General features: G+C 48.6%; 1 protein-coding gene across 3 annotated transcripts in view; it reads left to right on the plus strand.

Annotated features, from left to right (window-relative positions):
- LOC143021425 (uncharacterized) overlaps positions 1–6392 on the plus strand; it is a 175701-nt gene extending 169309 nt beyond the window's left edge. For all 3 annotated transcript variants that reach the window (XM_076178877.1, XM_076178876.1, XM_076178875.1), the window contains exons 2-3: positions 2046–2257; positions 2512–6392. In XM_076178877.1, coding sequence (XP_076034992.1) covers positions 2046–2257; positions 2512–3324 — 1025 coding nt within the window. In that variant the 3' untranslated portion in view covers positions 3325–6392. The remainder of the gene's footprint in view (positions 1–2045; positions 2258–2511) is intronic.
- The last annotated feature ends 6777 nt before the right edge of the window (positions 6393–13169 follow it).

The following is a 13169-nucleotide window of genomic DNA, read 5'->3' on the forward strand; positions in this document are numbered from 1 at the left end:
GACTACCAACACCGATTCAGGCGTCATCCAAGTGAGTGTGTGTATGTTTAAGGTATTGAGTGGTCACCTGATTGTTGCCAAGGGCTAGGAGTGTATGGCTGGTGCTTGGTTCATTGAGGTCGGATGAATTGTGAGTTATGTGGTATGAGGAAGTGCTCCGCATGGATCTATTCTGGTGCACATATGTAAGAGGATTACACCCATCTCTGTTCACTTCCTGAGCAAGTGATGTGTTATTTTCATTTTGGCTAACATTGATTTATCCAATAAGCGAGATAGCATATTTGTCTTAGGCCGCCCAAATATCCTAGTAAAAATCTTCGGGTCTGATGCATTATGCTTCAACAGGCGAAACTAATGTCAGTCGTGCATCTTAACCGTCCAACCGTCCGAAGTGAAGGCATTTACTGGAACAGATGTTTAAGTACAACGTAAACGGGTGCTGAGTTGGAGGGTTGTGTTCTTGTGTCCTGGAGCCGGATCGAGCTGCCCGTGATCGCCATGCCCCGCGCGACGCCGAGATCCCCTCGCGCATGACAATCGACAGCACGGTCTGGGTTCGAAACCCTTTCCTGATCGTCGTACTAAGCAGGAGGACTCGATCTCTGACATAGCCCGTGTGACTTATGTTGGAACCCTTCTCCTCTCTCTCTCTCTCCCTCTCTCCCCCTCTCGATCTCTGGCATAGCCCGTGTGACTTATGGAACCCCCCCCCCCCCTCTCTCTCTCTCTCTCTCTCTCTCTCTCTCTCTCTCCCTTTGTTCTTCCAGGCCTCCGTATTGATTGTGAAACATAACCTCACAATATATATATATTTTCTGTGTCAAATGTTTTCACTAACCGTCATATACAGGATAAGTGCTGGAGCCTTGGGTTCTTGTCATCTTGTCTCCATCAGAGAATCTTGAAAATAAATATATGTAGCTTGGCTGCATAGTCTATATTCAGCTTCACGGGTCCTCCACCCTACATTTAATCAGACAGGCATATATTCCTTTGTAGTCCTGTGTAATGTGCGTTGTTACACCAATAGCTTTCTGTACACGATTCTTGTTTAGGTCTAGTTTGGGCAGACATTGTTTACATGGAAAACCAAGAATCACGCAGGTTCGTTAATGTCTTGAGTATCCTTTGTATTGGCATTCTCGTATTTAAATCATATCAAGAACTGAGTGGGTTGGGGTGGTAGTGAGACCTAATGGAGTGACAATTCTACCTGTTGGTATTGCCGCATGGCCGGGGTGTGTACTGTTATTATATTGGTTATGATAACACACCCCGTCCGGCCCCGCAGACGTTATGCGCATGCGCCGTAGCAGAGGGCGTGGGGTCCGGGTATGAGGCAGGATTAGACTGATAGCTGAGGTGGCCGAACAGGTTTTGTCATTACTTCATGTACATTGTGAGAACGCATACACATGGTGAGCTAAACGCAGAACAGTTGGAGTTTTATTTACTGACTTTTCCTACTTACTAGGACATTCTCAGAGTACATGAACATGTACTTTCATAATGTCCTGGTAAGGACGAAACGTCAGTGAATAAAACTCCAACTGTTCTCTGTATTTAGCTCACCACCCTTCCACTCATTTGTCTTCCGTACTTCAACATGACTAAGTTGTTGCGCCTTTCCTGTATTACTTACAGTAGACACGCTTGCGCGTCTGAATGACAGACCTGTCTTGTTTTATTTATAGTCTTAAGTGCAGGTTTGTATGTGCGCACAAAGGACTGGGTGTGGGAGTCTCGTCATGCTTAGAACCTACAAAGCCTGGTCACCTCAAGATCCGCCCCTTTCTTGACGTCGAGTTCCTTATGTGTTGTGTAAACTAATTTACATCCTGGTCAGTAGTTGGCAGTACACAAGCCCCAGATTAAAAAAAAATGGGTTTCGAGTGATCATTGTATCACAAGTCGAACTTTCAGTTTATGTTTGATTATTGGTATCGGTTACAAATGTCATTCTTGTACTAAGTGATTAGCTCGTAGTGTTGCAATGGTTTCGAAATTTGGTCTAACGTTTTGTCCTTCTTTGTCTCCTGCAGGTCGCGAGCGGTCCTCCTCATCGAGCACGGACGAGCCCTCTGGGGGCGACGAGTACCTCAAGATGGCTGCGGCCCGCAAGAGGCGCGGTAACCTCCCGAAGGAGTCTGTGAAAATCCTGAAGAAGTGGCTCTATGAGCACCGCTACAATGCTTATCCTTCAGATGAAGAGAAACTCCAGCTCTCCAGGGCTGCCAACCTTTCAGTACTGCAGGTGAGTGTAGTTACTGAGTAACTGGGTCAGGTGAACTGTATTATGACCATGTAAAAGGGAATTTCAGTATACCTGAATATTTTTTTCATTGTTCGGCAAATTATGAGTATGTTATCATGCATTTGTAATTTGGTAAATATTATTGGTGCTATAAGTCTATTCTGTTCGTGATAGTCGTGGTTATGTTTGTGTATGTTGACCTGGTCCCGTATCTAGCATACTTAGGGTAATCTTTTTCTGTGTCTCCCCTGCAGGTGTGCAATTGGTTCATCAACGCGCGCCGTCGCATCCTGCCGGAGATCATCCGCCGCGAGGGCCACGACCCTGAGAAGTACACCATCACCCGCAGGGCCAAGAAACTCAAGGGCGTCTCCCCGAGGGACCGTGTCGACGCGACGGAGGAACTTCGCCCGTCGCCCGAATACCGCCCGCCCCGTCCTCGCTGGGAGGCCGACCTCCCAGACCACGACTACGACTACTCGATGGAGTCGAGAGTGGCCTCCTGGGTAGCCGAGCACCAGCGCGTCTCCGCCAAACCACACTTCGATGCCGTCTGCCCCTGTGGCTGTGGCAACGAGGCTGACAACCACACATCAGTGCCTTACGCTGCACCAGCTGCCCAAGCCACAGTCCAAGCCACCAATGCAGTCGCCGCAGCCCCCGCCCAAGCCCCCGTCACCCCTACGGCCAGCAACACCACTGCAGTCAGCAGCACTCACTCCCCAGCCTCCTACTCGAGCAACGAGGCCACTACGTCCCCGTCTTCGTTCACGCCGGGGGATACACACTCTCCCGTCTACACACCCCACGACTCTCCCATCTACCCGCCCTCGACGCCCGAGCACTACGTGCCCCAGACAGAATATAAGGCGACAGGTTACAACGCCAACCTCGTCTACACACCTCCTCAAGTCACACCCCCACCCACGCCCCCGGAGGACGACCAGGACAAGTTCAAGTGCCTTTACATGCTGGTGGACGCCGCCCTGAGTCAGTGGGAGAAACAGAACGCCTCCCCTCCCCCACAGGATACCTTGGACACAACACGCACATACCTCAGCCTCTAACACAGAAGGCCTAATTGATGGGGAAGGGATCCGCCTTGCTTTGCCTCGTCAGAAGAGGAACTATCTTTGCCTTTCTTGATGGTGACGCCTCGCTCGCTCGCTCGCCCACAAAGTTCCTAGCGTCCTTGCGGGGACAGTGGGCCTTCAGGGACGGCAGCAGATGAAGAAGGAGCTCGATCAGAGGGAGGAACCTGCTGTGTTTCGTGCTGGGGGTGTGAACGTTGCACGCTCGTGGCTACTCCTAAAGTCCAAACCCTCACCCGCTTTCCTCCCCCGTATACCAATTCTTCCACACCTTTCTGTCCCTGCTCACCACCTTGTCCTTTTCCATTATATTCCTCATTCCCATTCCTACCAGTCTTCCATTCAAGCAGTGTGCTGTGGAGAGGGTGGGAAGGGGTGGAAGATTTTTGGAGGACTTGGGGCCCTGGCGACCTGAATTACCCGCAGAAGACGAACCTCGCAACTAAAAGAGGTTCGGCCCTGGGCCGTCCTTATCGTCAGGTAGCCCCTGTCCACACGGCATCAGTGCCTCACCTTGAGGATGAAATTGAGAAAATATTGTAGCTGGGTTTTGTGAGCGTGTGAACAGTGGCGCGCGCGCGTAGGTCGTGCATGCATGCTAGAGTGTTTACATCTAGTTTAAGTGACGTGGGTAGTGTAGTACGCCCACAAGCTGTGTCCGTAGAGGTGTGTGTGCTCGACCGTGACGTAGTAGTGACGTAGACACTTTTTTTGAGCAGCGAACTAAAATAAAGCTTAGAGAGGTTGTGATTTGTACTTTGTAAGGAAATAATAAAGACAGTTTGTGTAGCTTCTGGGGGTCTTGCGAATGGCTTTGCCCTCCTTTGGGGTCCCGCGCGTGTCGCGATCCTCCGGGATCTCGCCACAGTTAGATGTCTTCTTGGGGTCCAGACCTCTTTTTAGAGGTTTCTTGAAGTGTCGAGACATCTTGTAGAAGTTTTCATGAGTATATACATTATATATTTTTTGGGAGGTTCCCAACTTGAGTCGTGATCATTAATGTCCGACTTGCGAGTCTCGACCTGGGGATCGTGTTGTAATCGAGATCCCTCCTCTTAATCATCCCTTCCCCCGTGACACACACACACACACACACACACACACACACACACGCTTGGCCCTCGCGAGCGCAGAACAGGGACGTGTTTAGTTCAAATGTACTAACCAAATAGTTTTCTTTTAGTGTCAATTTCTTTTTACTCATAGTACAATGGTTGCCGTTGTGTCTCGTGTGTCATTAAGCCACATATGTCTTCCCTCCTTCCGGCCATGGAACAAGCTATACGTCCATCAGCGGCCTTTACCTCATCCCTCTCTCCTTCCCAGTCCATATACCTCGTCGGTCTTTGTTTTTTATCTAACGTAGAGTTTAGAACATTCCAAAATTCTTTTCCGTGTCCTTTCACCCACCATCGTCCGTCTTTTTGAGTGTTTTCTTGAAGAACAAGCGTCAAATTGCCTGCTGGAGGAGGTGAACCTTCTCTTCAGCTTCCTTAAACTCGTTCTCCCCGCTCCTCTCCGTTCCCCCAAGCCGACCAGACGCCTCTCAGTCCTCGTCTTCCTCAAAGCTCAAAACCCCACGCTTATTGTTCAGTCATAGGATTTAACAAGTATCTGCTACTTGTGTATGATGGTGGTAGCGTTGTCATTGTGATGAAGTCGGATTACTTGTATGGTGAGGAATGGAATGCTTGTAATGAAGGAACGGACGCTTGTTGTTGTTGGTGCAGCCCGTTGATTGAAGGTGATGTGGGGTTATCTGCATTGCACATGTCCACGTTCTTTTGTTATTGTTTTTGAAGGTTGGTAACTTGTGGAGTTGAATGGGTTTTGGTTCTGTCGGGTGCTGCTGCTGGTGTGTGTTACAGTACTGCAAGACGCCCGAGTCAGGAAGTCGTGTTTTATGGTTCCGCGATTGGGGAAGGAGATAGCCAAAACATGTGTCCAAACTGCGAAAGGGTTCCATGGTGCTACGTCGATTTTTTTGCGGGACTCTAGTCGTGTTTCAGTCTCTTAATTTTTTTTTTCTTCTCATTTTTCACAAGGAGGAGTTGTAGTTGTACGTTCTTTGGCGTGCTAGGGGTTCTAGGCAAAAGTAGAAAGAAAAACAGTATACATATCCTGAGTTATGTGGCGCGGTAAAGCCGGAGCCGAGATCGGGAAACGGCCTTGTGGGTCGCCCCCTTTCGACGTCGGCTGCGCTTCTTTAAAAAATGTTTTGTTTGTGAAGTCAATTGCTCGTCTTTTTTTCCAAGTTATAAGTAGTTTTTTTGAAGGTGACCCATGTTGTGACATGGACTGGAGGTTGTACATAGAATTTTCACTAAGAAACTTATGCCTTAGTATACCTTTTGAAAATGCTCATGATGAAGTTGGTGGTGTTAATAATGATGTCTTGGTGACAATCTGTGTGAAGGCGTGGCGGATATTTGTTGACATTGACGCCCGTAGGATGTTTGAGTCACGTGTAGTAGTGGTCAATACCGACTGTGCCTTAGTGTCTCGAAACTTGTAGCACTGTTTTCTTAGTGCTGTCACCGTCGGGTGCCAAATTGTAAGATGCCACCAGTTGTGAAGACGTCGGATTTGGTGCCACAGGGTAGGTCGACAATGATGTGTATGTGCGTGTGTGTATACACGTGTGTACGTACGTCTGTACGTTTGTTGTACACCAAACCCGTTCCTGTGGCGCCAAAGGATTGACGTCCATGTTACCTCCTCAGCTAACCGCGGCTTTATGTTCCCGGCGCCACGCACAGAAACATACTGGCGTTTTTTTTTTTTTTTTTTTTCACTCGCCTTTTTGTTATGCGAGTTTTCGGGTCATGACCCGGTCTTGTACAGTTCCCTTAATGTGGCCAGCGACCTAATGTGGGGCGTCGGGTAGGTGGCCCTCCCATCAGGGCCTCTTGCCCCTTTGCTGAGGAGGAGGAAGTGGTGGAAGAATAAAGGTCGAGTGTGATACACAGTAGAAGTAGATTCGACCCGTAGTGAAGCGGTCTGTAAATAAAAAGTTTAATTTTATTAGAGAATAAATATTATTCCAAATAGATGCTGTTTTTCTTGTATCCTTCACATTTCTAGTATCAACACAAAGATAATGAAACGACATAGTAATCTTTTTATATGAAGGGCCTTTGGTATCGGGCCAAAACAGAAAATTAGTAACACTGCGCCATTGTACCTTCCTGTTTGTAGTACTGCCAACGATCAAGCCCGACCCAGTGATTTACGGCCCCCACAACAAATATTTGTTGAGTAATACAATTTGCAAGAAAAAAAATAATGAATTAACTGCTGAACATGAGGTTACAATCAGTACTGTGACAACTCAAATATTTATGAGCAAGATTCAGTCTTCTTCGATGTGTTCCATGTCTTCCCATTGAACACAGGCCCAGATAATGTTAAAATGAAGAAAAGAGAGTATGTGGTTTTGGCCACAGAGTGGCTCCATATGAATCCCAGATGATAGATGGGTTCACCATCAATCTGGTTTTACATAATCACAATTAGATGCTGAGAAACTAGTTTCTCCTTCCACTCTCGCTCTCTCTCTCTCTCTCTCTGTCTCCCCCTCTCTCTCTCTCTGTGTCTCCCCCTCTCTCTCTGTGTGTCTCCCCCTCTCTCTCTCTCTGTGTCTCCCCCTCTCTCTCTCTCTGTGTCTCCCCCCCCTCTCTCTCTGTGTCTCCCCCTCTCTCTCTGTGTCTCCCCCTCTCTCTCTCTCTGTGTCTCCCCCTCTCTCTCTCTCTGTGTCTCCCCCTCTCTCTCTCTCTGTGTCTCCCCCTCTCTCTCTCTCTGTGTCTCCCCCTCTCTCTCTCTCTCTGTGTCTCCCCCTCTCTCTCTCTCTGTGTCTCCCCCTCTCTCTCTCTCTCTGTGTCTCCCACTCTCTCTCTCTCTGTGTCTCCCCCTCTCTCTCTCTCTGTGTCTCCCCCTCTCTCTCTCTCTGTGTCTCCCCCTCTCTCTCTCTCTGTGTCTCCCCCTCTCTCTCTCTCTGTGTCTCCCCCTCTCTCTCTCTGTGTGTCTCCCCCTCTCTCTCTCTGTGTCTCCCCCTCTCTCTCTCTCTGTGTCTCCCCCTCTCTCTCTCTCTGTGTCTCCCCCTCTCTCTCTCTGTGTCTCCCCCTCTCTCTCTCTCTGTGTCTCCCCCTCTCTCTCTCTTGTGTCTCCCCCTCTCTCTCTCTGTCTCTCCCCCTCTCTCTGTCTCTCCCCCTCTCTCTGTCTCTTCCCCTCTCTCTGTGTCTCCCCCCTCTCTCTCTCTCTCTCTGTGTCCCCCCCTCTCTCTCTCTGTTTCCCCCTCTCTCTGTTTCCCCCCTCTCTCTCTCTGTTCCCCCCTCTCTCTCTCTGTTCCCCCCTCTCTCTGTTCCCCCCTCTCTCTCTTTGTCTCCCCCATTCTCTCACTCCCACCCCCCTCTCTCTCTCTCTCTCCCTCTCTCTTTCCCACGCCCCTCTTCACTCTCCTCCCCCCTCTCTCTCGCTCTCCTCCCTCCCTCCCCCGCCCCCCTCTACCTCTCACCATGTCTCTCCTCACCCCCTCCATCTGTCTCTCACCCCCTCTCTCTCCCCCCTCTTCCCTCTCTCTCCCCCTCCTCCCTCTCTCTCATTTCCCCTCTTATATCTCGGTCTTTCCCATCTCTCACCTCTTTCTCCCTTCTCTCCCCTCTCCCTTTCCCTTCCTCTCTCTCCTCCCTCTTCCTTCCCTCTCTCTCTCTCTCTCTCTCTCTCTCCTTCCCTCTCTTCCCCCCTCCCTCTCTCTCTCTACCCTCTCTCTCACTCCCCTCTCTCACTCCCTTCTCTTCGTCCCTCCCTCTCCCTCTCACTCTCCCCTACCTCTCTCTCTCTCTCTCTCTCTCTCCACCACCTCTCTGCTCTCTCGTTCTCTCTTGTTCTCTCACCACCTCTCTCACAGACACACACACACTCACATACTCCGTCTGGAAAGTAAAAGACAGGACCCTACGAGTGTAGGGTCTGTGTATCCTACAATTTGGTAAGTATACCTGTACATGCATAAGCGCGTGTACACACTTGCACCGACGCATGCGCGTTCACACACACACGCACGCACACACACACACACACACACACACACACACACACACACAAATATATAGATAAAATACAGCTAGTACGATTTCACCATAGATTTATTGTTAAGGTGAGATGGCAGTCACAGGTTCTTGAATGAAGGTGCACAGGACATTCTGTACGTGTTCAAACCTCAATGTGTAATTCAACTCTACCACCGAAGCCTGTGCCGTCGTCATTCCTGTGGATCATTTTTGTTTGATGCAAGGCGATTTTATTCAGGTGAAAAGAATGCCCCTCGTCAGCGAGGTGTTAATTAAACGAAGTCTGCAAGAGGATTGTAGATATTTATTCGAACAAGGATGATTATAATGACAAAGAATTCAACCCGAGGTGATTATGAGGCCTTCGGTAAACTTCCTGACATAAGATTTTGTGCTGCCGAGACGACAGGTAATTATTGAACCTCGTAATCATTATAGACCGAACGCCTGTATTTCGATTTTGCTCGTAATTATGTATCCGTTCAGATTACCTCTACCATATTCCGCAGTTTAGTGAATGGTTGTTTCCTCGAGTTTTGTTGATTGCAACCTTGCACCAGCTGGTTAAAAAAAAGCTGGCCTAGCGTCTGTGTTTGTTAGGCTGGTAATCTTGGTCCACATTGGGCAGCCAAATGTTAGGTTGGTGAAGGCAAAGTCTGATAGAGAGTTGGTTTTATTTCGGAATAAATGTTAGGCTTTAGTGGGAGCGGGGGTTCGCGTTAAAGGTGAAGAAGAGAGGAGGTGACGACTGTATTTCAACTCGTGTCTTCAGGCGATCTGCTTGTTGGGGTTGGTGGGAGATGAGAAAGCAGGAGCATCGAACCAGGCTCACGTATGATGCTCCGAGGTGATCTGAATCTTCGGCGTGCGTTCAGCCCATATACCAGTGCTCCTGAATGGACGTGAAGTCAAATGTGATGTGTGGGAATTCGGAAGCAAGATGTTTGACGCCGATGACTCACAAAGACGGGAAGTATGCGTTCCCCCAATGAATCCAGTGTACTTGTCACGCGCCTGGCCGACGCTGGCACCGCGCGTGTTTCCTCAAGGAGGCTTTGTGGTGTCTCACGTGGTAGACCCTGACACTGGTTAGTCATCTTTGGGACCTAACAGGGTCCGTCTTAGGGTGTTGAACTGCACGTGCGTTTCTTCAAAAGGTCTTTGTGAGGTTCATGCGGCTGAGAGTGCGCGAGCGTGTCCCATGGGAATGCTTGCGGGTTAGTAAGGTCGTGGGACGGCCAGAGAGAGGTGAGGACTACTAACACGCCCCAACGCAAGTCGAGGCTGGAAGTGAAGTCGTGTGGAGCCTCGATAAGAAATCGTCATGGGAGTTGTCTGTTGTCCTCACAACTGGGCGGGGACTTAAACGCGGGGGTGGAGCCGAACCTCAGACTGCGGGAGTAGCAGCAGGTGGCGATCTGTTTGCCACAGGGTAGCAAGCCTCGGGTAGCTCGGCTACCCCTGTAGGACTGAACTTGGCCTGTACGTTGTGGATCACGTCGAAGAGGTTGGTGCATCTCAGGAAACTGCTCAGGGGATCTCGTACCTGAAACTCGTCCTGGAATCACGTTTTATGGTTGCATTGGAGCGTAGTTACATCTCTCTGAAAGGATAGCCACTTGAAAATCGTCGTGGTTAGTGGGTGGGGCGTTAGGCCACGCTAGGGCGTCGTGGACTTGACAGTCGATGTTGCTCATTAGCTTTACTGGAGTCGAGGTGCTAGACCTTGTGATCTCCGTTGAGCGTGTGGATGAGTCAAGGCGGGGGCGCTCACAGCTCTGGTTTGCTTAGGAGTATGTGTGAATTATATTTTGATGCAGCCCAAAGGGATTTCTCACCGTCTTTTCTTTTCTGCATGAGGGGACGGAGAGGGGGAATCGTCGATTAAGTGAATCGGTCTTGCTGTGGATGTGCTGTGCCTTGCTGCATTGCTTCTGACCCAGAGCAGTGGGCGAGATGCAGGGATGACCCGTCATCCAGGAGCCAAGAAAAGAGGGAGGAATGTGTAGTGATTGGGAGTGTGGTGTGTGGGAGTGGATTTATGCTTTTTGACTTTGGATACCTCCCTTGTAAGGGGGAAAAGGTGTTGGTATATGTATGTATGTAATCCTTCAAAGACATCCTAAGGCGTGGACACTGCGACAGAGGTTTTCGCTATTAATTTCTTGTCCGGCGGCGCCTCCCCCCCCAAAAAAAAAAAAAAAAAAAATCTAGAGAACTAGATTCACCAAAAACCCTCGTGATAACAGTTAGGAACTACCAATCACCGGACCACAACATCTTCGGTATTGGAATACGGTGGTGGTTGAGGATAGGGAGTGCGTGGAGAGAACAATGAATGGTTTAACCTGGAAGATGTTTTGATCCGTGGCGGTGTGAGGGAGGTGACCTTCGGTTCGCAGAGGAGGGAGTGTGTGTGTGTGTGGGGGGGGGGAGTCTCGGGGTGAAGGTTGGAGGGAGTGGAGGAATACTGCGAGGGGCTAAGTAAGGTCACGTAGGCGGGAGGGATGGAGAACAACGCCAAATTTCACTGATTTTTTAGCCTAATATTGCATTAGCACACACATCCCGACACACGAGTTAACACACGCGCGCACACACATACACACATGTACGCCCGTACACACGCACACACATATGTACGCCCATACACACGCACACACACATGTACGCCCATACACACGCTCACACACACGCATACACACACACACACACACACAATGGACACCCACATACACGCACACACACATACATACACGTATACACACTTGTACACCAATATATGATGGGACATTAAATTGGATATTATAGGAATGCAGAAACCAGCTGGTGAACAAGTTTCATAACGTGATTGTGTGTTCTTTTGGAAAAGAGAAAGTGCCAAGGGATTGAGAAAAGACCAATGTGGTTCCAATTCATAGAGGAAACAAAGAAGAACGCCCAGATCATAGATACGTTTCTTTAACTAGCATAAGATACACGATAAATTTGTTTTGCGAGGAACAAACAAAATGATCAGAACTGGGGAATATCTTGACAGAACCAATTTTGGATTCAGATAAGGAATCATGTTTTTCAGCAAAGTTCTTGAAGAACGGAAGTTATACTCATCGTTTGGTTGCTGGTCTCAAAGATAGTAAAAGATACAATAGAATTGGACGAAAGTAAGAATACAGTTGCAAAACATAGGGAATAAAGTGATTACATTTATCCTGGCTGTTGGCAGTAAATTTCATTTAAACAAGTGAAGTCTATACAACCCAAAGGGATGACTTCTGTCTTGCTGAATAAGCTTCATTGCGCGATCCTGACTTTGTATCCTTTTAGAAGCCAGACTGCGTTCTTTAAATCCCGCCACCATTACAAAGGTTTCATCCTAAAATCGTGTAGTTTTAGGCTAATTGATTTCTCTAAACGGTGTTATTGAGGTAAAAGGATTACATTGCTGGGAGAGGCTCGAACTGTTAAGGTGTGAATTTAACTTGAGAGGCAGAAAGAACCAATTTCGCCAACCGCGCCTCAAAGAAGGACGGGACAAACTTCCCGCAAAGTTCATCGGTGGAATGTGGTGAAGTAGTTTTTAAAGTTTACTTGAGAGAACAACTACTGAGCAATATGTCTACCACATAGTTATTCTGTTTACTCGTTAACTGACCGGGTTTTTTTCGTTTATTCTTTTGCATACGCAAAGAGAAACAAGAGAGCGTAACGTTCCTTTGTGTATGAATGGCAGCCAACAGCATTCCAGCCTCTCAGAAAGGAACAGCGTCAGAGGCGAGGGAGGAAGAGATGGAGGAAGGGGAGAGTGGGAGGAGGAGGAGCTGGGTCACACGGTCAAGGTCATCTTACACCTTCTCACCGAACAGGTCAGACGCGTCCTCTTCCCTCCCTCACCACCATCCTCCACCACTCTTCTTTTCATTCCTCTCTCCACCGCCCTCACTTTCTGTTTCTCATCCTACCATATGCTCTATCTATAATTCCATTCCTTATATTACACTCCTTCCCGTTTTCTCCCACGCATCCAGATCTTCCGTCTTCCTGCCTGACTCCCACATTTTCTTTTTTCGCGTGTTCGCCATCTTTGTCTGTTTCCACGCATTTGTCTCCGTTTTCTGTTTCTCATCGTACACCATATGCTCTATCTATAATTCCATTCCTTATATTACTCTCCTTCTTCCCGTTTTCTTCCACACATCCAGATCTTCCGTCTCCCCGCCTGATTCCCACATTTTTTTTTTTTTTGCGTCATCGCCACCATCTTTGTCTGTTTTCCAGCATTTTGTCTCCGTTTCCTTGCAGTCTCTTCCTTTTCCTCTATGAGACCATGCGGGTTTGGATGCATACGTACGCGCGCGTCTTCGTACACGCGTAAATGTATGCGTTTAGGAGCACATTCGCGTTCCTCTAGATGTAGTTTTCGCGCTTGAGTTTATCTCGTTATAACTCGTTTCCTTGATAATTCAGAACAACTGTGGTTAAACACACATAAACGCGCGCGCACACACACACACACACACACACACACACACACACACACACACACACACACACACACACACACACATATTTGTTTCCTTTCACGTGTAACCCCTGTTCACCTAGCAGTGGCTAGTCAAGGAGTTGTGACCTTGCTGTCCCGGTGTGTGGTGTGTGAGTGGTCTCAGACCTACCCAGAGATCGGCAAATAATGAGCTCTGAGCTCACTGCCGTAGGGTGGTGTCTGGCTGTCTCGACAGAGACTGCAGCAGA

This window comes from Oratosquilla oratoria, chromosome 42, assembly GCF_046742065.1.
Source record: "Oratosquilla oratoria isolate Oo_2021 chromosome 42, ASM4674206v1, whole genome shotgun sequence".
Lineage (NCBI taxonomy): Eukaryota > Metazoa > Arthropoda > Malacostraca > Stomatopoda > Squillidae > Oratosquilla > Oratosquilla oratoria.